The 26,851-nt window shown below is 32.7% G+C and overlaps 2 protein-coding genes across 3 annotated transcripts in view; one reads left to right on the forward strand and one right to left on the reverse strand.

The window, feature by feature from the left end:
• The window catches only part of LOC119604331 (protein WBSCR14 homolog), a 63,220-nt gene that overhangs the window by 32,598 nt on the left and 3,771 nt on the right, over positions 1-26,851 (reverse strand). For both annotated transcript variants that reach the window (XM_037956896.1, XM_037956897.1), the window contains exons 2-4: positions 24,452-25,971; positions 15,915-16,021; positions 1,839-1,912 (exon numbers count right to left, since the gene is read on the reverse strand). In XM_037956896.1, the coding sequence (XP_037812824.1) occupies positions 1,839-1,912; positions 15,915-16,021; positions 24,452-24,957 (687 nt within the window). In that variant the 5' untranslated portion in view covers positions 24,958-25,971. The remainder of the gene's footprint in view (positions 1-1,838; positions 1,913-15,914; positions 16,022-24,451; positions 25,972-26,851) is intronic.
• LOC119604332 (activating transcription factor of chaperone) overlaps positions 4,966-26,851 on the forward strand; it is a 72,549-nt gene continuing 50,663 nt past the window's right edge. Inside the window, exon 1 of the mRNA XM_037956898.1 lies at positions 4,966-5,198. The gene's annotated coding sequence lies outside the window, so the exon portion shown is untranslated. The remainder of the gene's footprint in view (positions 5,199-26,851) is intronic.

The following is a 26,851-nucleotide window of genomic DNA, read 5'->3' on the forward strand; positions in this document are numbered from 1 at the left end:
AGAGGTGTCTAGAGTGAATTGACGGTATCTGACACCACAATGTCTAGTAAGTAATCCCGTTAGTACTCTGAGATCGCAATTATTGAGCACTTATAGCTATTGGGATTTTCACTTTGACAGTGTTATAAAATGCTCCGTTTTTCTGAGCCCTTGCATTGCTCAGAAGAGTAACACTTTCATAGCTTTGCCATACCCTCTGGGAAATTTCAAGACGTATTGTGCGTTCTTGACTTCCTTTAAGATCATGCAACCTGACGGCACAGAAAAAGTAAGACACAAAGCAAGTGACTATCATACATAGATCTTAGTCTAACTTAAAGGAAAATTATTAAGGATAAATGGCTGTCTTTGAAGTAGAAGATCCTGCACGCATTAGTTGATGAACTCGCACGTTGTAAGGATAATAACGTTGCTGCTTTCGATGACGTCTAATGTTTACAGGGAGTCCAGATCGTAGAAAGTGTGCAACGAGCACTAATCTTTCATAAAAACCGCATTCGAGGAGTTGGCAAACTCAACGAAAGGGTAGAAATTGTTCTTCTGGTCCTAATTCTATTCAAAAATTATATTTTAAATTCAAACTTAACTTCGTAACTTTTAAATTTAAAATTAAATCTGAACACCAGGTGTGAAGAACTTATTGATTTTTTTCCCTTAACTGATAAGATCTGAACTATGAACTATGAAACTAAACATGAATTTTCTCTCTATTTAAAAAAAAATCATATATATGAAATTCCTATTACTTAGTTCAATTTGTAAAGATTTATTCGCCTGATTTTCTAAATACATTATTTGTCATTTCTCATAATTTCGTCAACAAATGGGGTATTTTTTGTTGTTGAAATTCTTATCACTTGTGATTTGTTTTCAATTAGGACTAAATGAAATATAACGTTCATGCAAAATAAATATTTCTTTTCAATTGACAACCAATTTACACAAAATAAGGTAAATAAAATCTATTATTTTCATGACAGTAGCATTTTCAATAATAAATTTCCAAAATATATGTATGTATGTGTGTGGAAGAATAATTTTTAATCTAAATACTGCATTGTTATTATTTTTGTTTGCGCCTAAATTTAGCAAAAATAAATCAAAATAGCGAACAAAAAAAAGTAATAATAAATGCTTTGTCACATCACGTGCAACAAAAACAAAACACATGAATCGAGCAAAAATACACTAGGCAACACAGATTCCTCAGATTTATAACAAAATCATTGATAAAGAAACAGAAACGTTCTATAGATCGTAGATTAACATCCGCAGATGTAATCCCGAGTAAAAACATTAATCTTAACGACAAACTAAAACGATCAGGATTTGCAAGAGTTCTTGAACTAAAAGTTTAACTAATGTTTCATTTTTAAGCGACAAGACAAAAAAATTTGTAGTCCAGTGTATTTACTGAGACAATCTACCGACTATGCTTATCAGTAGGACAAACATTAAATTCCCAAAAACAAAACAAGAAAAAACAGATTTGACAAAAATATACTGCATAATATTCGCTATAATTTAAAGGTAAAATTTAGGCAAAAAAGAATCTATGCGAATTATTTCAGTTGTATCTATGTATGTGTGTATGGGACCACACTTACGCGTAACACGTGCTAATCACGCATAATATGAGTGCCCATTATAAACGGAGTTTTTGACGATAAGATGCCGAGTGTGGTGACGTGTTTTTATTTGGTGACGATTGAGATTGTTACGATTATGGGATCGAAGTTTTATTATTAAGCCAACAAAAAACTAACAACACTTATTTAGTCCATGGAATTTAGAAGATACATCTAGAAAAATAGTGTGGTAATAGTATATAAACTTACTTGCGGATTGCTATGAATATCAACGTCCAATGGTGAGGCAAATTGGCACACCGGTGTCCTACGTTTGAGTATAACTGAAAAAAAGAATAGATAGAATAGATATCATGTTAATTAAATGATAACTAGTAGTTAAGCACTTCATAAAAAACTAAAATTATGTAATTTTTTAAAACTTGAAACGAAAATTTAAAATCAAATGAATCAGAGATAGATCCACAATAAAATTTTTAATATTTTTCAATAGTTAGATAATGGGAACCTAAAACTTCTCACGAGCTAACATCGAAAAGAATTATGGCAACTGAACCACCAGAAGTAAGAAGATCCTCGAGCTTCTGCTTGCCGATATCATAGAGGAGCTGGAAGAAAAAAATCTAGGTATTTTTATGGCCCTTGATAGCTTTGACCCGTATCATTATTATTAGATTCTGTCTAATTCAGATATAATCGGCCTTAATAGAGGTGGGTGTAATGGTCTTCAGTCCAAAGGAGAGAAGGCATCCCTCGTTAAATTGAAGGATTTCGGAGCCCTCAGTCTGTCATCCTTCCAAATGAAAACCTTGGAACGGATCATTGATCTATATCTCAGATCGATAGATCCTAACCGACTATAGGCATCTGTTGAATCTTCTCTCCACTCATTTGTAGGTTCGATTGACAAACCTTTCGGGCAATTAGAATATGCCTTCTTTGACATCGAAAGACCCTTTAATAATGTGCAGTCAGAAACGGTTTTATCGCCAATGAAGAGATTGTTGGTTAGTCAACCGATTTCCTGATTCATCAGCCGACAAAAAGAATCATAATATCTAATATAGGTAATAACACTCAGTCGCCTCTCCTGTGGATATCTTGTAAAGATCATTCCACTATTTATCAATGCTTACAAACTGCACTAAGGTGATTTAGGCGTTGAAGTTCTAATAGTGTTCTTGGTGTCAATATTGGAAAATCTGGACTCGTTCTATTTTCAAAGAGATATAGGCTTTCTTCATTTCCGCTACCACGACGGACAGTGTAAAATATTTGGACTTCGACCTAGATTCTAAGCTATTGGAAAGTCCAAGAGGAAGCTTCTAAGTTAGCTATTGCTATTTCGCATGCAGGAAATCCATAGGGAGGACCATGGACATTAGCTCCAATAATGCGAAATGGCGAACATAAAGAATGATTTATTTCTAATATTAAACCTGCCATTAGATCTCTATATGTGTAGACTGCAAGTGGACGGACCATTCGAACATAGAACTGCTCTAGGCATCGGGTCATTTAAATGTATGTAACAGATGTAAGGAAACCAATCCCGCCTTCATCTGCAAAAGTGGCGGGAAAAATAACATCCGGTTCTGCAGCTTTATAAGATTTCATAGGCTGCAAAGTTTTTGATTGAAATTCTTAACCATGCCAGTTGTAATAACTATCTCTGTGTTACCCTTAACTTCCCCTAATATCGGTTCATTTGTAGTACCCGATATACTAGGTGAGCAATGAGAGTCGTCCATTAAGAGTTTCATTGTCTCCTCAATATTCTGCAGCCGCTTGCCCATCTCATCGATCATGAGTTTTTGATAGGAATTTGTTATCTTCGATACGTCAGAAAAATTTCCAGTAGTCCAGTTTCCTACGATACTCATCCCAGTTTTTTAAGCGTGGGTTAAATAGTTTACGAAAAATCTTCCCAAGGTTTCGGATCTTCTCTGTTACTCAGGGTTTCTCATGTCCTCGAACGATTCAACCTAGGCACTTGTGAACGTTTCCACTTTGGTGTCTATATCCTCTTTATTTCGACATTGAAAAGTGTCCCGTCCTAAACGGTTCTTTAGTAAAGACCCGAACATTGTCCAATTAGTATTAGACTTATTCAGAAATGTTATCGGCTTTGGTGCTGGCCGTAGAATTTTATGTTGTATTTTTGTATTTTTATGGTGTGAAAAATAGTAGTGCTCGTCCGAAACTCTCGAATTCAGAATTTCGTTTATATGCCCTTCTAAACATATACTATAGTTATATGTAATACCTCTTCTCTGATTCTATAAATTAAGACTATAGAAAATGTTTTTCGATTGTTTTAATATTTTTAAAAATTAACTATAATAAATATTTAATCGTATATATTTTTTTAATAAAATTTTTATTAAACAACAAATTTCCCATAGCAACTAATTAAAACTATTATTCACGATAATAGTTTTAAAATTTTGTTTTGTTTAGTAATATTCCATATTTTATAATATATTCTCGACATCTGTTATATAGGTGTCAATCAATAAGTAATATTTAAACTTATTATTTTCACATAATTTAATAAAATGTCACGTATATTGATTATTAAGAACAAAGTATAATGTTAATTAAGTCCAGAACCCAGTCATGAAGTCTGGTAGTTTCAAAAAAGTTTTGATTTGAACGAAAGACAGAAACTTTTTTAAGGGGATTTTTATTAAAGATAAACTTTAATCTTTTATTATTTATATATTTAGCGAGAGCAATAATTTATGAAATAAATTTATTTTTAGATTTACTATTGTTTGGCAAAATTGTTTGCCTGGAATAAATTTGAAGATTAGGAAAATATTATATATTACAGATTAGAGCACGTGAAATTAAAGTTGAGGTTTAAAGTCCTCTTTATTTTTAAACATAAACATGAGATTTATTAAAAGATTTTTATTTCAAATTATAAAAAAAAAACTAACAGCAGGTCCACAAATCAAATTTATGTTAAGTTATTAAAGAACAGATTTTTGTTAATTTTTTCCGAAAATTTATAAAAATGTGAAGGAAAATTTTTGTGTAATATTTCATTTTAAATTTAGGGATCTTACTTCGAGCGTGTTAAAAACGTGAAATTGATCATCAGTTATTCACTTTGAGGATCTATTATATAAATAATTATAAACAAATAAAAGTACTAAATAACACCAACAAAATAGCACGTGATACAAGATTTAAAAACAGATTTTTAATTGTAATTGTTTGTGATTATTATTATATATATAATATTAATATTATATATTATATTAATATTATATATTATTTTTAATTATTTTCTTATATTTTATTTAATTAATTATTTGTTTTTCGTTATTCAACCGTTATACCTCGAGTAAGACTAGTCGATGGCACTTAATCAACTTGAAAAGTTCCAAAAAGTAACGATGGAAAATTCTTCTAAAATTTAATTTTGTATTTCATAAGATTTTGTTATTATTTCTTTTAACTTGTCGTGCATAATCATATCTATTGTGTGTTGTTATTATTTTCATTTTTAATTCTATAATTGTAAATTAAATTTTATCATGTGTGAGATAATCATAAAATGGGATTTAGTGTTTCTGCTACTGCTTTATGCAATTCACTGTAAGTTGAAATATTTCTTTATTTTTACAATATCTTATAAAAAGTATTTTATATACAAAATCATAATTTTTAAATAATATGTTTGTTCTTTTAAGAAAACATTTTTTGGAATGTTTGAAGATTATTTTTAAATATTTTATAATATTAAAAGACAATTTTTATTTAAAACAACAAATAAAAGTGAATATTTTTCTAAGATTATTTAAACAAAAGTAAAAAATTTCAAATTTATTTTGAAATAGTGCAAAAGGAACTAAACATTTCCTTTGTTTAAATAATATACAGTATAGTGCAAAACATGTGCAACAATAAAAAAGTATCTGAAATAAATTACACCGATTTTGGAAAAAAATTGCGATATTTTTTTAGACAGTTCAACTGTAACACAAATAAAAATTTACTTGAAAACTTCCCATTGAATTTGAATCAAAAGCTGTTATGAAAAAAGTCAACTATTGTGAATGAATACATCACGGAATATTCATGACAACAAAGTCAACTATTGTGAATGAATACATCACGGAATATTCATGACATTATAGGATTGTTTAATTGGTAACAAAAAGAAGACTTAATTAGATGTCGAATTTTCCATATTCCAAATGATACCCGTATGTGTCCAAAGATACATTCTAGGGGGTCTGTGACACTAATAAATATAAAAATATAAATATAAAAATATAACAACGTTTTCAAAAGTGACCATTTTCTAACAAATAACATTATATTGAATGGCCAAAAAATAGTTTAGGAACATGAAGCCCCTTTTTAACTTCTCCACAAAAGGTCAATATTTTGATAGTAGTGCTTAGCGTTCTCAATAATCCAATCTAATAACTTCTACATTTTTGAAGTTCCCCACATTGTTGTTGTAAGTATAAGGAAAACACATATATTAGAATCCATAGGAAGAATGTTTTAATGCTTAACGTGAACACCTTCCTTGACGTCCTTATTTCACGGTGGTCTTTTATACCCACTGGGTAGATTTGAGAACGGTCTACCACGCGCCCCTGGCAATTTTTGTACATGGCTGTGCCGTTCCATGTACAAGCACTTTGCTGAGGTACTCGAGCTACCTAATCTCTTGCCATAGTAGACCCGTCGCGGAATGACAGACAGCATGGAATCAATCCCAATGTAAACCCCGACAAGGAAAAAGCAATCTAAAGTCAAAAGAAGGGGCGACAACCCCAACATCATCCGGTATACCGGAAGATGACTATCCTTTAGATATCATGAAAGATTGCATTATTTAAAATGCATTCCCCATCAACTAATGACCCATTTCAGTGTATTCCTTATCCTTTAAAAGCCCGCGCAACCATACTACTGAGATGGCCCTGTTGATTCGGCAACACATTACAGCGATAATAATTGCCCCGACAAGTTGAGTGGCAGGTCTCAACCCCGTAGCATGAAATAATATGAAACATTTTTGTCGTGAAAAAAATTCCCCTGTTGTGAAGTTTGTTGATGGAATTTTGTAAACTTTGAACAGCTGTTGCATACAAAATCAACTATTGTGAATGAATTGTTCACAACAAGTACACGATAGCAACTTTAGCTTTGAGGGGAATGAAAATTTCAAGGGAACAAAAATTTCACTGCTTTTGGCGATAGGGGTGAATGTCATTGCCGCTCGTGTGAAGTTATATATAGACCAGGATGCTGTTGAATGATGAAACACTTTCTGGACCAAAGATGGTTTAAAGCAAAAGAAACGGCGGCGGCTGGTCGCCGGCCATATTTTGGCAAGCAACGCCGCCGCCTACTCAAAAATGCATGTTTTTCTTCAAAGCTGAGTTGCCACTTTTAATGAACAAAAATGAATTGCTTATAATTGATGTAAACTTTCAAAAAATATTTTTTTGTGGAAGAATTTTGTGGAAGAACTTGCGGAAAGCTTAGTTAAAATGTGTAAAATTTGCCGAAAAAACAATTATGTATGAAATATATCTCATTGAAAAGGTCTTCAAAACAACTTTCATTTGATATAGTACATAGATATACAGAACATTGTACAGAACAGAACAATACCAAAAATTTCTGTACAACAATGTACACTTTTTGTGGAAATGGATATAAGTAAATATAGTTAATAAAAAATATAAAATTAATACTATATTAACTATATGTTAAAGTTTATGTTTATAATAAAATGAAAAAAAAATTAAAATAAATAATAATAATATGAAAATAATAATAATTAACCTTTTTAAACTGTTGCTATGTTGTCAATTATTTAACAAACATTTGTAACGACTCCGACGCAAAATACAGAATATGATGCGACTGCGACAATAAATATTTAACATTTTCACTTTAACAATTACTTTACAAGAGATAAATTTACGATAAAACAACCACAAACGCGTACGAAAATTTATTATGATAAAAATATTAAATAAAAAAATTTTGAGTTTTATAAAGATGAACAAAAGAAAATAATAAATTTTTAAAAACAAAAAAACTAGACACTTCAATTGTTTACACTGTTTGTTTTTATTATTATAAAGAAGAAAAAAAAAAACAAAAAATAATAATAAAAACAACTACAAAAACACAAAGGTAAATAACAAAAACAATAAGAGGAATTTAACCGCTTAGGCAGATGCAGTTAATAGTTTTTTGTTGTTGTTGTCGTTGTTGTTAGTGACGCTTTAGTCACAGTTGTGTTTAGGGCATGTGTTGACCTGAGTTTTCTTTTGTTTGAATTTTAAATATTTTCATATTGATGTTGTTTTTGCTGGTTTTTAATATTTAAACTTTTGTTTTTGTTTTATTTCATTATTTATATTGTTACGCTTAAAACCAATTCTTGAAATTTTGTTTTTTTCGTTTTTAATAACAACTAATTCCCCGTAAACTTAATTAATGTTCGTCTAACAGACCGACCGACTGACCGAACTGAACGACTAGCTGAGCGATTGGCGCTTTAAACTCTCACTGCATTACTATCGACAAAAATTGACAATTGCACGAATTATATGTGTTTGTACTTTCACGTAAGTACGTACGATAGATAGATAGATCGATCAACAAACTCTTGAAACGATCACTCTGACGTATGAGTGTTGTATGAATCGAGTATACGCCTCAAGTGTGTTGTTAACAGACTTATGAAGATAACTTGACTGTTTTATTTTCCGTTCATTCTTCTGGGTTTTAATAACTAAATAAATAAATACAGTCTCTCTCTTTCCTCTGCTCTTCATCTCTCTATAACACTCTCTCTATCTCTCCCCTTACGGTATGCTCATAAAAAAAGGGTTTTATAGTGTAAATACACACACACACTCACAAATTCATACACTTAATATTTATTTTACGGCCTATTGACGTCTGTTCGTAGGCACTATACCAAAAAAAAAACCCAGATAAGCTAATAGAATGTTATTAGTGTTATGGGGGTAAAAATCGTGATTCATATTTTAGTATAGAAAATAAATCACTTTTAGACGTGATTGTTTTACGAGTAAAATAATTTGAAAGTTGGAAAATATGAAAAGCACGTTGGGAATTTTCAAATTCATGATCGGCTACTGTAGTTTACATGATACAACTCGTTACAACTTGATCACTCTACTTATCTTTATCAGTCATATAATATCATTCATTTAATAGTGTGAACATTAGTGACAAATGTATTGAGTTTTAATCTTAAGCATGATGTCTCTTGAAGTTTCATGTATATTAAGTTTTTATCGACGTGATAGATGAGATCTTAAACTACAATTTCTTGATAATTTCTTTTAATTTATTACGCTTTTTAATACGTCATTCGCAGTGTTCCGCCAGAAAACTAGTACTTAAGATAATTAGCTGTATGAAACAATGGGTCAACATCTGAAACTAGAGTCATGACATTTTGACAGTAGATGTATTTTTGGTCATGTATATTCACTAAGTAGGGATTTTTGGAAACTCGAATTTTTAGAGGGTAAAAACAGGTAAATTCGGTAACCTAATATATCATAAACTGAAAAAGATACATCAAAAATGTTACACTTGAACAAATTTTGATAAATTTTTTACAAATCGGCAGATTTAGTTACACTTAATGGTGTGTTACTTGGAACTCACAGACCAAACCCTATATAGGACCAAATTTGAGTGAATAATTTGGTTCTTTTATACCTATTTTTGAGCAATTCAAAGCCGAATCGTATCGTTTAAGCTTTTCTGTGATATAAAACTTAAAACACTAAACCCCGTTAACTCTATCTCCGGTTATCGTTGAACCGTTAGATATTCTTCCGATTAAAATAATTTTTGTATGAAAATTGTCAATTTAATCTTACGATAAAATATAACCAGACATTAACATAACATACCCGATTGAATGGGAAGGAATATACATAGCAGAGGGAACTTTTTAGTACTTTTTCGTTCTTTAACTGATACTTTTTATACACACTTACACCACTTTAGTGTGGAGTGTACATTGGGTTTGTGCTAATGTTTGTAACGCACAATAATATTGGTTTATCCACCTTAAAGTATACCAAATCGGCTTATAATCATTTTCTCAGTCGATTTAGCTATGTCCGTCCGTCCATGTAAACCTTGTAATCAAACTACAGGTCGCAATTTTATTGATAATTCAATGAAATTTGGTACATGACCTTATATAGTCCCAGGGACGAAGCCTATTGAAAATGGTTAAGATCGGTTCATTATTTCACCTAGCCCCCATACAACTGAAACCCCGAATAGAGCTTGTAAAACTTGTAATCAAACTACAGGTCGCAATTTTAAAGATAATTCAATGAAATTTGGTACATGACCTTATATAGTCCCAGGAACGAAGCCTATTGAAAATGGTTAACATCGGTCCATTAATTCATACAACTGAACCTCCCGAATAAGCCCTTTAAGTTCATAATTATGTTTAATATACTCGAGATACGAAAAAACTGCAAAACCAAGTTCTATACTGGCCTTGATGACCCTAATGAATCTTATAATGATAGGGCCTCATTTGACTCTAGCCCCTATACGAAGCCCCCTTCAAAATATGACTTATTTATGGCTTAAATATATATCTGAGGAAAATTACAATTCAAATTAAATGCTTTATTATGTAAACTTTTTTTATTTTTATAACTGGTGTAGGGTTTTATATGGTCGGCCTCGCCCGACTATAATTTCTTACTTGTTGATTTTTAAGTAATATTGAATATATAAACATAAAATTAAACACACACAGGATTCTAATAGAATGATAAACTATAAAAGAGAACATTCTGGTACTTTTTCGTTCATCAAATGGTACCTTTTTGAATTTTAAACCTATTCCTATATTTGTGTAATCTATGAGTAAGTTCGAGAGGTGTAATCAAGAAGAGTTTTATTTAAATTTATTTAAAAGTAATTTGAAAAATAACAAATTTCTGATATACTAAATAAAGTACTTTAATATGGGTGTAGGGCCATTCTTTTTGTGAGATATAAAAATTAAAAAAATCTAAAACAAGTACAATAATGGACCATAAAATAACGATTTTACTAATTTAATATCCCAAATATAGATTCAGTGAGAAGTAGGAATACGCATTATGATAAAAGGAGGATGTATGTATATTACATCAGATTGGGAAAAATGTACCCAATTCGCTATCGGGCCTCTTGTGCACTACGTTTTACAGAAAATATTAGTGAAAAATCCTTTTATAGCGATTTATGAAAACAATTATTGTCTAATATTCAGATGTATGTAGTTCCTTAGAATTTTCCAATCGTAGTTGCTGAGAGATGTAATAACTGGAAAAACCTTGCACCCAAGATATTTAGATATAATCCAATTACAGAGAAAGTGTTCCAGAGTTTCTCTATCCTCCCCGCATATTCTACATTTGTCTGAATTCATTCCTTCAATATTGTATGGGAATATCTCGCCATGTATCATTACCGAGGGAACTGATATCAATATGTTGTATAGCTATACTTAGTAGCTATCTCCCTAATTTTCTTCTAGCTATCGGAAAATGTGTTAACATCTTACGGCTTCATATTCAATCCAATTCCATGATAACACGAACCTCCGACTGGAAGCTAGTGTTGTGGTTAGGTACACAGCTATATTCCTAGGTTATTCGGTTTTCTATGTAGAATCCCGTTTTGTCTCTCAGTTTAGAACCATCCGTGTAACAATTGCTCTAACCTTTCGTTTGATCATAATCTCCTCTCTGGGATTAATGTCTCACATTTCCTGATAATTTCAGTTTGTGGTAAGCAAGCGGGCACTTGTAACCGACATTCGTCTAAGTTTCCTTTTTAAGAATTTCACTTAGGAAAGAGTTAATCGATGCGTATTAACTCTTTAACGTATACGGGACACGGTGTCCCTTTCTAATTTTGGCTTTCCCGTTCTAATTTTCGCTTTCTTTTACAATAGTTTGATAACAATGAAACTATTTCACTTAAAAATCTGATTAAAATCTGCAAATCTGACAAGTTAAAGAAGACGTCTATAATAAACTGGTGATAATTAGTTTTAAAACATAATAATTGTTATTGCTTTAAGAACTTTTTTTTAATGTTAATCACATGATAAACAATAAATCATTATCAAAATTATTTAAGAAAAAATATGTATGTATACTAGTTTACACTAGTTTTTAATTAAAATATGTTCTATGGCTTATGTTTATATACATTAGGGGACAACTAAATTTAATGAGGATCAATACATAATTGTTCTAGTCTGTCACTGCGTAGGTCATGAGTTCGATTCCCACAAGAGACTCTGGTATAGGAGTTAACAACAGGTCTAACAATGGCTTAATTGTATTTCTTCAGATCTAATGTAACAAATAGCCCACCTCTCAAACTATTATATTCAACAATTCTATTGATCGTTTGGACAATTCATTTGATTCTATTATTGTAAGTTTTTAAATGAGGATTAAGTGTAAGACGAAAATGTCTAACAAATAAGAAATACAACAGGGTAAAGATGACCTATTTACGGCCCTACTCTTAAATAAATAACATAATACTAGATACTAAACTATCGTACTTTAAGCCTCATATATGTACATAAAGTTAGGGTTTCAGTTTAAAAATCTGTTGAATTTGATGCTGTTAAAGCTAATTTTTGAGTATATTTTAAAATATAATTTTCAACGACCTTGCTGTTTTAAATATATAAACTTTAAAACAATACAGGTTATAATAAAATAAATTCTTAAATTAAAATTATCTAAAACATTTAACGTTTTTATACGCCTTCTCTCTGAATTCTAACATTTATGGGTATTAAAACGTTAGTTCATTTGAAATAGGGTGTTTATACAAATTTAAACAAAAAGATAAGTTTATAAAAACTGATAAGAAATAACAAAAAAAAGGCCTCTAAAATAATAAAATAAACTGCTATTTTGCAAAAAAAAAAGTAAAGAAATAAACTAAACTAATTATAAATTACAACAATAAAATAATAAATAAAAAAACCATAACTTTAACAAAAGAAAATCAACAAAAATTGTAACAATAACAACTCGTACTGTATATAATAATAACAAAAGTAAATATTAGAAAAATTAAGATTTTTTTGCGTACCCTACATTAAAACAAGTTGGTATGTTAATGAGGTTAAAATATACAAATTAGAGTGATTTCCATGAGTGAAGCGTATCCAGAAGAGAACGTTTTGTATCTATCAAAACAAATAGTATGTAGTAAAAAGACCATAGTATCGTAGTAAACTTGGTGAATATAAGAAAATCTTTCGAAAAGCCAAACGAGACATCTGGAAACTTTTCTGTGAACAGGTAAATAACGTAAATGATGTATCGAAGATCGAAAATTCCTTTCTAAAACACATATCCAACCGGAATGTATGATCGGGCAGGAGGCTGGAATATATGGAGGAGACAATGAAACTCCTAATGGACTCTCATTTCACACCTGGTATATCGAGTACCATAGATGAACAGATATTGGAGGAAGGGGAGGCTAATACAGTTATTACATCTGGCATGGTTAAGGAGGCAATCAAGAGCTTTGCACCTTATAAAGTTGCAGGGTTGGATGGCATTTTCCCGGAGGCAGCTATGGTTTCCGTACATCTGTCACAGATTTTCACTGCATGCTTGAAATTGCCATAAACCCCCGTTAAATGGCAGAATGTATGGATAATATTTATAACCAAACCAGGAAATCATAGCTAAGCGACACATAAGTCCTATTGACCGATACGTCATTCCTACTTAAAACCTTGGAACGGATAGTCGATAGTATGGTTAAAATCAGTATACCAGACAAAGACCTAAAATAGAAGCAGAATGATAAACGACATTATCCACTACATAGGTGAATCTTTCGATAGCAAACTGTATACTCTTGTCCACACTGATACTCTTTTACAATCCTTAGAACAGTTTTATGTTGACTGGTTGGTCCATAACTGGATCAACTACATGCTAAGGAACAGATGGATAAGATGCGAGATGTACGATATCAGGAAAAGGGTATTTTGCAGTATACCACAGGCTGGCATATTGTCTCGTTTAATCTAGGTTACCACGATTAATAGCCTCCTAAGGACCCTAACCGAGAAAGGACTTAGACCTGTCTGCTATGAAGACGATTGGATGGGAAAGGATCCAAATTACTTGTGTAGAATAGCTGAAGAGACTCTGAATAAAGGCTTGATCTGAACTCAACCGAGAGGCTTCAATGTTAACGCGTCGAAGACGAAAATCTTTCTTTTCACAAGAAAGACCAAAATGTCTAAGTAGACTGAACCAAACCTGTTTCCTAGGCAAGAAGTCACCGGTGACAGACAATGGAGACACCACATAGAAGATAGGATCAACAAGGCACATCGCTGGGTAATCTAGTGGACTTCTTTATACAAAAAGTGTAATATCAAACTACCACATGGAGTTCAGCGTACATGCTGCTTGGGTGTAAGTGGTGCCTTGAGTACTACCTCAACCAAGGCTCTGGAAACTTTGCTGCATATTCCACCCATTGAAACATACTTAAGATATGAGGCAGCACTTACAGCTCATAACTTTAGGCGAATTGGCCAAAAGCGGTTATAGGACACGTCATCAATGTATACTGGACACATTGGAAGGCTATACACAATCATCGGACGTGTCCGATCGCATACCAGACACAGAATATTAAACACTGATCCCAGCTAGAATGTCTTGGTCAAGCAGAATATTAGAGCAAATACCCGTAGAAATCCATGGCTACACACGGATGGCTCTAAATTGGGGCACAAATTGGGCCTGGGATTCTATATTGAGAACTCAGAAACAGAAATATATCACCGTTTACCTAATCACAACACAAGCTTCCAGGCAGAAGTACGAGCAATAACGTAATGCGTAAATTGCATTCAAATAAATATGGCGCCCACAGGGCTTAACATATTTTCCGAAAACCAAAAGACAATTAGGGCAATATTAGGTGACAAAGTTAAATCTAAGATTGTATTGGATTGTAAGAAAGCTTTAACTAAATACTCTCCCAGAGGCAAGGTTTACATAATATGGGTACCAGGCCACTCGGGAATAGTCGACAACGAAAGGGCGAATGTATTAGCTTTAAAGGGAAGGAAAAGTTCGAGATAGTTAACATAAGGAATAATGAAACGTTGGGTAGAACCACAAAGATCCTATGGGGTGATCCTAATAAGAGCAAGAGTAGAAATCTGCTCAAAGTGAGCAAGTCTGAGGTTAGTATGATGCAGCTATACAAAATTGGACCTTCATATTCAGACGAATGTAGAGCATGTGGAGAGGACTGTAAAACTTTGGAACACGTTCTTTACCACTGTCAGGCATTCGTCGAAGTTAGATCTAAATATCTTGGGAGTGATACTATTTCGTATATAACATTCCTCACGAACACTGTTTGGGAAATTATTAAGAATTACGTACAGGAAACGGAGTTTTTCAACATTAGAAGATAATACATTCAGTTTACACAATGTTTGTTTTTTATCCACAAACATTTTTCTTCTATGAAAAGGGGGCTCAGAACAGGCCCGATAGTGGCCTAGGTGTATTTCTTCGGATTATATGTAATATAAATTGTCCTTTCAACCAAACCTAACCATGTAGTCCGATGACGCAAGGTCTGGACTATAATGAGGGTGAGTGAAAAATTTTCAAACTCTTCTTTCTAAAAGATGATGAAATATAACGATTTATAATAATCTAGGCCTAAAAGCTACATCCCACCTTTTTCTAATCTATTTTAAATCTACATCTGTCATAATACTGATTGACGTTTTTTAATAAACAAATAAAATTAAAACACTATGATAAAAATAAAAAATTAATTCGCATTTGTATTAAAGTTTTCCAAATGATATGTAAATAAAACTATCGCATCTTCAACAAAGGGGAGCAATTTACACAAAAAAAAATAAAATTTATTAAACAAATACTAAAACTTAAACTATGCACACACGCACACAAGATCAATAAAGATAAAAAAGGGTGCAATTCCTAGAGATTAGAAATCGGGTTTGTTTGTGTTTTTTTTTTAAGTTATACACTTGTGAAACTTGTTGTCAATAAACAATGAATTGAGTATCTTTTCAACTAGAATTTAACTAAAATAAAACAAAAATAGCAGTAAAACTTAAATAAATGCAATTAAAAATAACTAAATAAATTACATTTACAAGTTGTTTATATTTATTTAATAATTAAAACTTAAGTATTTGATAATAAAAAAACTTACATTGCATATGCCAACATCTCCAGATGACATTATTTAAACGTATTTTATCCTTCCAGCGCAGACGAACACCCTTGAAATGATTCCATTTGGGTGAAGTTAATTTTTGACTGAAAAGAATAATAAATAAAATTGTTTAATATTAATTGGAAATAAGTTAAAAATAAGAATAATAGAAGTGTAAATGAATGCAGGTTATTAATTTTAGTTATGAAAAATAATTAAGTTTTTTTAAATATTCTCAAACTTGACAATTATTCTTGTTTCTTGCGATTTATCTTTAATTCGTAGTCGTGTATCTATCCCTCTTCTCATATCGTTCCTTACTTTGTCATAAGTAGTTAAGCTTATTGCAAGAACTTAGGAATTTATCTTACAGCCCAAATCAAAAGTTCTAGACTTTGTTATAGTTTAGCCGATTGTATACGTATTCATAATAGCTTCATCAATAGCTTTCTTATTCTTCTTGGATTCGCTGCAGTACTCCCTACCGAAATCGGGAGCACCCTACTTGAAGTTTAACTGATTAAAAAAGCTGCTGAATGCTTCTCGCTTTCAACTAGACATAGCCGATCGTAGAAAATTACTAATAACAGGAGTTATCGATAGAAAAAAGTTCTAATGGAACTTCATGGCAAAGATTGCAGAGCAGAACGGGCGAGCTTGTATGGTTCGGAACGTAAATGATGTCTATGTGACCAATCAAAAAAATTCTTTACGAGAAATTTCTAATAAGCGTAGCCGACGGCAAGTCCGTCTGATCAGACTCTTTTGGTAAATTAATGATTAATTTTTGTAGAATTTTTAATTCCTTAGGAATTTGCTCCGAAACTTAAAAAAGATCATACTTAGATTTGAAAAAATACTTCTAGTCAGCTAACAGTCCTATTGTGCGTTCCTTCTTATAGAAAATAGTGGTGGGAAAGCCTTATATGTATAGTGATATATAAAAATAATTATTATCCAATGTTCTGAAATTCAGTTTTATGGGGCATGTTTCCTTGATAAAAGACACTCATCTTAGTGTATTACAATTTCGGAGAAAAGAGGTGCTACCAGTACCTCTAGTCTGCCGCGACTATAAACTGTGTGGTTGGCGACTTTAAGAGATCCATTAAAGCACTGGTGAGTCTTTAGATTTAGGGACAGAGCATTCCCCATAACATCAATAGGGTATTTTCACCTGATGTTGGGTCCGGCCCTTCTATCGACTCTAACCAGTGATTGCCTTCTCCTTTGTCGAGGTTAGATTGAGCTTGTCTCATGACACCTGTTATTCCCCAACGGAGCTACCATGGCAAGAGATTAGATAGCTCGAGTACCTCAGCAAAGTGCTTGTACATATACCGGCTCAGCCATGTACAAAAATTGCCACCTAATTTCTTCATAGAAGAAATCAGGGGCGATGGTAGACCGTTCTCAAGGCTACCCAGTGGATGAAAAAGGCCATTGTGAAATAAGGCCCTCTGGACAGGAGTTCACGTGAAGCACCTGTGTTTAGGTTAGTCTTTGAACAGGAAAATGCAACAACAAACCTCAAATTAAACCAACAGTAGGTAATTGAGTTTACAGGAGAGAATTTTTTTTCTTTTATCAGGACTCGCTTCTTAAAGACCTTTCTATTTTCTTAAAGGGGAATGAAAACACCTAAATACAGAGTAATAGAAATCGACTAACAAGATGTTGATGTTCTTCAAAGCTAATTGAAGAGTTTCTGACAGTGAGGTACCTCTGTCCCTATTGCCATATAACTCTTAGGCTATGACCTAAAGATCATTAAAAAAATGTTTGCCTGACGATGGTAATATTACCTACTACTTGCTTACTCACTAAAGATGTTAAGCTTCTTCAATTGTAATGACTTTCTGACAATGAATCATCTCTGACCATTTCACCAAATACCTCTAAGACTCCATAATTCTTTGCTGTTCAAAGGTCAGTAAAAACTTCTTTACAAGGTGCTAATTTTTCAAATGGGTGTGTTCTTGGAGAGAATCGGGAGCAAGATCCCTTATTTCAGGTGAACACATTCCATTGTAGAACAGTGAAACACACCCCACATTTCGATAGTGCTGCAGTGAATCAATAGAGTTGGATAACCTACTGTCACCGATAAGTACCTTCGCGCTTTCCTGCACGCGGTTGGGAAGCCCCAAAATGGAATTTGAAACCCATACACGAGTGTTGTATTCCAATATTGATGAAATATAAAATGTAAATAGGAAGATCAGATGGAGAGAAGAATTTATTGCGCCGTTTTAGAAAACCTAGGCACTTGAATGTTTCTTTGGACATTTGAAAAATGTGCTTGGTCCTGCGGGCATCACACTTGTTGTATATAGATAAAGCAACATGATCTGACGTGTGTTTGTGCTTTAAGACACAACATTCGAGTTTTACGGGCGCTGAAGTCGCACGTTTCCATTCAGAGACTTTGTTAAGCTAGTCATTCATGTTTTGCCTTATAGTCCCAATCTCCTAAAGGCTTGGCCTATAATTGAATGAATAGGAATGACAAATGTTGCAGTCATCTGCAAAGGAGTAGATAGGGTTGGAAGTCTGACATAGAAGGTAGTTTAGAAATGTAAGAAATAGAGTAGAAAAAGTACAGAGCCTTGTGTTACCTATGAGTTAATATTGAATTCGTTCGATGAGATCCCACATCTATAACTACTCGTATTGTGTGATCTCTGAGAAAACTCAATATAAGTCGATTGAAGTAATTACAGACATCAAAAACAATTAGTTTTGATAAAAGTTCACCATGCCACAGCCTATCGATCGTCTTAGAGATTCTAGAGCCTCCACCTTACTTTCGCCGAAGTGATGAATTGAATTGCATAATTTTCCGATAGGAAGGCTAGTAGGACTACCGTAGAAAGGCTTCTACAGAAGCCATACTGGCGGTCCTTAACTAAACTGCTGGACTCTAAATACTTGAAAAGATAAAACTTTCAAAACCAGTGGTAGAATACCGAGGAGACTTGTCGTTTTGCGTAGCATATCAGTTTCGGTGTTTCTGTTGTTTCACTTTCTGGATCTGATTGCAGAAAGATCCTTTCTGGATCTGATTGCAATTAAACTGATTAAACTAAGACTTTTGTCTGGGTCTAAAAGAGGGTTCTTTCCATGGAATGCATGTTTAAATTCCCAGCTTGGTTATGTCCTCAAATATTTTCGCCATGGCATTGGTATAATTGTATAAGAAACAAGGTTTGCAATTGAAAAGCCTTTTCAAATATAAAGGTTGGCCGTTTCGTAGCTAATTTTAAAACGTTACAATGTTTGAAGCGGCAAAAATAGCTGGAAATGGTGCAGTGATCCGAGTTGCCGAGAGGTACAAGAACCTCATCTGCATACTTATCAGAAAGTGAAGTAGGAAAAAGGTCGAGTGTATTGTATTAGTACCCTTAAACAAATAGAATATGTGTTGGGTTATTAACAAGTTACGTAAAGTGGCTGTAAGCGGCGACTATGTCAATGTATTGGTATTCTGTAGTTGTATGGCTAGAATGGCGAAGCCAATAGTTGTGAATATTGAAATCACCAGCAATAATAATTTCACTTTTCGGATAATTCTCAAGAATCTTCGATATAGAATAGGAAAGGTTATCAAAATTTGATAATGTAGTATATTTTTTTTAATTAAAAGAAAGTGTCCAAATTATCAATTTTCTAAAAAAAATTATTATATTAATGAATTTACCATCCCTGCAACCTAACCTTACCTAATAAATATGACGTTTCCCCATAACGTGTTGTGTTTTATATATTCGAATAGTTTTTTTATGCCAATTACACTAATTTTCAATGCTGCTAAATACTTTGGTAAATATTGTTTATACTATTGATTAAAATATTTTGTTTTAAAAATTGCGCGTAATTTTTCTTTCATACAATACAGGCAAACAAATGTAATAAAAACGATATTTTTGATTAGATTATTATTGTTATTGATTGTTTATCAAAATATTCTTTACAAGCTTTTAGTTTAATTTTCAGGCTTTCAATTAATTCTCACAGATTAACAAATTAACACCTAGAATTATTATATTAATTGCTTTTGTTATAAATTGAAATAAATACAATTGTTGTTTAATTATGAGATCAGAGAAAGATCAGACAATGAGCTGAAAACAACCCTTTATTAGGCACTTGGAATCATGCTTTTTTAGCGGCTAAAATATTTTTCAAAAATACTTTTTATTAATTTGTTCTAACAAAATATGATTTTAAAATTCATAGCAAAAAATAAAAATTGTTTATTGTTTAACAAAAATGTTTTTATGCTATTAAATTTATCTACAGACAGAATAAATTCAATGTCTGCAGTTCTTTCTTATCTCTTCGAACTTCAGTCAGTGAGACCGAAGTGATGATGCAAATTTGTTAAAAATTTATTATAACTATGAAATCCTTCCTGCAGTCGTTTTATTAACAATTATAACAATAACGATTTCATTTAGTGATTTTTATTTTATTATCATAAGTTAAGTTGTTTTGTGAAAATTTATTTTTATGTTTACAAATGTATACATATTTTCAATATCGATTTATTTTATTGATTCTTTTCTCATCTCTCTTTTGTATTTAGTTGTTTAGTTAAATTTAAATGCGTGTTTAAATTGTTAACTATAATAAAATGAGGAAAAAAGAAACGCAACTAATTTTAATACATATTTAGATATTTTATTAAAAAATATTCTTGCTGCATAATGGATGACGAAACGTATGTTCTTTCAGATGTTTCGCAACTTCCTGGTCAAAAATTTTATGTTGCTGAAGCTCGAGGGAATGTTGAAGAAAAGTTTAGGACCCAAAAGCAGACAAAATTTCCAAAAATGTTCATGGTATGGCAAGCAAAAGAAGCCAATCATTTGCTCTATAAATACCGAAATTTACATCAAAAAATGTTTACAAAAAAGGCTGCTTCCATTCATAATACTTCATAATGTGTCCACTTATTTTTGGCCTGACTTGGCATCCTGTCACAATGGTAAACAAGCCATGGAGTGGTGCAAGAACAATAATGTGGTATTTGTACCAAGTGAGGCAAATCCTCCAAACTGCCCGGAGCTAACGCCAGTGGAGAGATATTGGGCTCTTGTTAAAAGAGAATTGAAGAGCACAAAAAAGGTGTCTAAAAGTGTGGTAGATTTTGACCCTTCGCCAAGGGTAACTATCATGTCGTGATGCAAGGGCTTAAGTACACATCTATGTGACTAATGCTTTGGTATCCAGCCACAGGAAGTTATTGTTTCAAAGAAGTGTATAACTAAAGGTTACTCATCTTGTCATGATAGTAAGTGTGGTATGTGTCTTTCAATCCTACTTTCTTCTATCATGACATAGATGATACGCTGTTATAACGTAGTTGCCTAGTCCACGTACGCCGCCACTGCGTGGATCCTCCGTCTGTATGTACATACTCGTGGGATTCAAAATAGAGGAACCAAACATAAAAACAAACAAGGATGGGAGTAGGGACACGACGGAAGAGGTGGTAGACCTGTTAGGGACAGACAATCCGGACGTCACGGTCAACGAGGATGATGGGGAGTTGGACAGTACATGGCAGGACGGTGACGTTATCTTTACTGACTTAAATGCCAGAATTGTTAAGCATGAAGGTCAGGTACTGACCGACTTAGACGTGGAGAGTCTTCTGGAGGTGTCAAGTGACTCCTTTGGTGAAACTAGTGCCACACAGAAGAATATCTCAATGCCTTTCACCCTTAGATATCACGGAGGAAGTTTTAAGAGGCTAGTTTCCAAGAACAAAATAATGTTTTTTTGACACTTTCGACTTTGCCTTATCTGCAGCTATTCAGTTGCCCAAGAAAACTTGTATAAGTCACTGATGTTATTAATGCTTCAAACACATTTGAAAATTTTTACACATGTGTTGAGAATGCATCAAAATCTGATAAATTAGATGATTAGACTGGTGACAATCCAATAGAATGCATCAACCTTATACTCTAGCGGAAAAGCCGTAGTATAAGTTCAAGGAATACGAAATGGTACTTTGACATGCTAGTCAAGCCCATACTTTTGTATGGAGCTCTTATCTGGTGGGAAGCCATGTAGAAATTCTTAGTACATCAACTCTTATGATTGCAGTTGCTTTATGTACCAATCCATTTAAGCTCTTTTTGTTACGATTGATGTAATGGCTAATGAAGTAACCACTTTGCGATTGGTTTCACGACCACTGGTGCACTACCTATAACTAAGTCTGCCCATACAAATACACCCAATAGTCTGGGAATATCTCCCCGGGACATGTTTCCTTGATGAATGACCTCATCTTGGTGTATTGCAATCCCATAGTATAGAGGTATGCTACCAGTACCTCTAGTCTGGCGGGACTATAAACTGGTGATGATCAAATGTATCATCGGCCTTTCCATGGAATGATTTGACATTGGTTTGAACCAGAGCGACACATAATCAGGTACTACGGGTGGCCAGTTGCCCGCAGGACTTTGTCCTGGCCGGTCAGTTGATTGAGGTTCCATCGGGATCCACTTAGTGCCTTTGGTTTAAACCCAAATTCGCGGTTAAAAGATTGATACATTGATATCATTTGAGCTGATAATGTAAAGATTGGGTATGCGTTGGTGTGCGGTATACCATCGGATGCTTGTATCAAATTGATGAGACGGATTCTGAGTTGTATCAGTGGAGATGTCGGAATGCCAGATGGAGTGACGGTTGAAGTAGCGGAGGAGTCGTTGAGACGTTGACGGAGTTGTTTATACCCTAAACTTTAGTTTTACTGCGATTTTCCTTCAAGGTTGAGTGTGTTGGAATTTACTCTTAACATGCTCAACTTATCACCGTAGGTCCTTGTGGCCACTGAAACAAAGACTGACTAATTAAGTATAGATCTGTGTTTTCGTCTCCGTGTGTATTCTGTACAATCAAGATGGAATGAAATTTCGTACAATATTTACACTAATAGTTCTAGAACAAAAGATGAAAAACATTTCCGTGCACATGTGTGCAACATAAAAGCCGGAACCTTCAACTCGAAGGAAAGTTCCTTTTAAACTTCCTGACCAAACTTCGTTGATGAATGCTGGTAATCTTCATATGATATGACGAAATGTTCGATATCTTGCAACAACACTGTCGAAATAAAGATCACATAGATTTGTGTTGCCTCTTTAATGGATCACCAATAGTAAAAGTTTAAGAGTTTATATGGGTTTTCCCAGTATAAAGTATAAGTTTAAGTGGTATCCTCCAGTATAGCCTTCAGTATTTTAAGGTCTCCACAGTCAAACGTAACCTCACTTTAAAGTAAAACAAAACCACGCGGTTAATTCAGACAACGCTTAACATTAAGCAGCTATAGGAAGTAAAGGCAACAAGCACAAACTAGGCCGTGCTTAAAAAAAAATAATGGATATAACGCGAGAGTTGTTCCCAACTCACCTATAGAATGACAAGGATAATAACCCCTAATATAATTCAACTGCGGAATATAATTGCAGTGGTCAATGACATATTAGAATTTATGCCAAAAGACTTAATTTATCAGGGCTTATGTAGAAGCTATATAACTTCTACATATTTACAGATTAGGGATCAAAATGATGATGGAACCATGTTTGTACTCCGTGAAGTAAACACATGATATAACTTGCTCATCTAACCTAACCTATGACCATTTTGTGGTTATTCAATTAGGGCAATTGTTGTGTTATACGCTTTCCTGAAGTATTAAAGATTCGTAAACTCGTATTTATAAGATATTAATTATTTATTTATGGTTTATTAAACACATTTTCCATTTCCATCCTATAATAAACCACAGGTGTTTTTATTAATCGTTTATGAATACGTGGGTTAATCAGTTGCTTTAGGTGGTAATAGGGTAATCTAGAGGTTTTATATTACTAGATAAGCCCTAGACGTTTCCAAGACAATTGGATCTTCGCTTCGGAGCGTTTTGATTTGAAAACGATTTTCATCGATATTCTCAATGATCTTCATGAGATAATTGGTATCCACAATGTCAGAAAGTTCCTCTACTGTAATCAATATGGAAATACGTTTTGAGTTAAGTTTAAATTCGAATATAATCTTAGAATTTCTCCAGATTCGTACTATTCGCAATTTCTGTCGGCCTGTGTAGTAAAGCAATTTTACTTTTAGCTCCATGAAACTGTTTCAACCTAATGTTTATGTTATTTATAACTGAAAAATAAAATCAACATTTGCATTGGAGTTGCAACTGTTTAAAGTACAAAATACAAACCCGAAATTTTACTCCTCAATAAATACAAATACATACTCAACGAAAAAATGCTGATTTAGGTAAAATAGTTAAAAAACAATAATAAAATATCGTAACAACAAAAAATAGTTTGTTGAAAAATAAAGTAACATAAATAAAGTTAAAATAAAATTGAGTTACAATAAAAGCACAACAAATCACGCTCTGAACATGTGGTTTAATAAGTATTTTCCACCAACATAAAAAAGGAATATATGTAGCTATAGTTTATGGGCTAAAAACAACAACTTACCTATAGGCTAAATTCATACATTTGAAGAGTTTCGTCAGTGAAGTTTCAATTTCTAAATGGGAGGTAATCAAACCATGCGATTCGGTATTGCCATATCTATTTTGTTGGGCCATATTACGGGGCACATATAATTGTACCTCCATACAGGTGTTGGGTTCATCGTCTGCTTTCGATAAGCTAGGATCTTCGGGATCCAACATTTTAATTTCACTATCATCGAGATCATCTTGAGCTTCTTCGGCCTCAAATGTTGAGACCATAAATTGACCAGAATGTATTGATTCCCTTTCGGCTTTGCCAGAGTTAGATGTCAACGAAGAGTTGGAATCATTTGAAAAGTTATTGGGCGCTGACAGTGTAAAACCGGCCGAAGAAGGGCTGGTTGATGAAGATGCCGCTGCCACAGCTGCTGCAGTTGATGAATTGTTATTATTCGGATTCATGCCCATAATATTAGTGGCAGACGAGCGTTGATAATTATTAAATTTATTAGACATATTTAACATGGTGCTACGTTGTTTTCGTTTCAATAATAGTTTCAAACGCTACCGTATTTGTAATTTTATTTTTCTCTACACACACCGTTTGTTGTAGTGGACGCGCGCGTAAAACACACAATGAAATAATAAACTTTTATCGGCAGTTATTTTTCAAATTTTCTTTTAGTTTTTAAAAATTTTTATTTAATCTGTGTATGTGTATGGGTCGTTTTAACTATCAAGACTTTATTATCATTATCACCATCATCACAATCACAGTCACAAACATTTTCACTGTAATTATTATTATTATTATTGTAATTGTTATTGTTATAAAACATTTAAAAGTGATAAGAAATGTAATAAACTATTCCCACTATTATTATGATTATTCTTATTTTTATTTATTTTATTAATATTGTTGTATTTGTTTAGATTTGAAGTCAATTTTAAAATGAATTTTTTCTCTAGAAATTTACACGAAAAATATATTGTTTCGAATTGCAGTGACGACGACGACGACAACAACAGTGACGGCGACAACGACAAAATTGAAAATTTACAAAAATTGTTTTTAGATTTTAGCATTGGCGTTATTTCTGTTATAGTTTTAGCTGGAGTTGTTGGTGGTGATGATATCTTTTCCATTTCACAATCAACACTAAACTTTAAGGTTTTTAACAGGCAACATTTACTTTTTTACTTCTTCAACTTTGAATTTTTTAATTTCTCTATTCTTTGCACTTTATGTTTTATTAAATTTTGTATATTATTAAACGTAAATTCTCTCTCTTTGTTCTTAATTTATTTTGTTTTTTGTTATTTTTAATTAGCTTTTTTTTATAAGGTGGTCGGTCTCTCGTATGTAATTGGTCTCTCGTAAACACTGATTGTTGTTTTTTTTTTGTTGTTATTGGCCAAACACAATTTGAATTTGTTATCAGTTTAGTGTTGTTTTTGTTTTTCTTTTTTCATATATCGCTGTATTTGTGAGTTCATTTCAGAATTTCAGTAAAGAGTCATGATGATTGTATGCTTCACCTAAAAGATTGATTTGAGAAATATTAAATAGTAACACAATAACAATAATAATGAGTTAATTAATTAATCAGTTATAATTTTATAAAGTGTAAAAAACAAATATTTATAATTGTACAATTATAGATAGGTCTGTTCATTTACGGAAAAGTTTTTACTAGATTGCATACATAAGTTCATATACTTATTCAGATATTCACCTTACTAGATATATTTTCAAGCTGAGTATTATTCTAGGAAAATATGTAAGATCATTTCAATATGACTAGATGTACTGACTAGTTCCTCAGGTGAGAATTTTAAATAAAAACAAATAATGCTATGTTCGGCTGTTCCAAGTCTAAAACATCTTAAACTAGAAGCAATATATGAAGCACCCCTGATAAAACCAAAAAGGTCTTTTAAATCGAATCAATTTCATCATGCAATCATCATTTAGTCGCATGTATAATGCCTGCAATCAATTATACTGGACCAGGATCGGTTCATATATTTAATATTTAAACTTTTCATAGATTAATCTATAGTAGTGACAGATAGAACATATCTCTACTATTAAGGTCCAGAACTCTTTACTCTCTTTACATAGTCAAGTATTTTTAGACTTATTAGTCTGGCATCATTTTTTTCTCAAAACTTTAGAAAGGATAATTGATTTCCATATAAGAACTTCAAACGAAAAATCCTCGCTCTCACGCAACATGCTTACACAAAAGTTAAGTCTGTTGAAACAGCTCTTCACTCCTGGTAGAGTATTTTGAAAGATCCATGAGCTACATTATTGTATCCGTTTTGGAAGATACTAAGGTCTCCAAAAGGGCGCTTAGAGGTATTATCACCGCTCTTATGGATTATGGCCATAAATAGTCTTCTTATTAGATTA

This window comes from Lucilia sericata, unplaced genomic scaffold (assembly GCF_015586225.1).
Source record: "Lucilia sericata isolate MDLA Ls3-8-SP2 unplaced genomic scaffold, ASM1558622v1 Contig000383F_arrow, whole genome shotgun sequence".
NCBI classification, from domain to species: Eukaryota; Metazoa; Arthropoda; class Insecta; order Diptera; family Calliphoridae; genus Lucilia; species Lucilia sericata.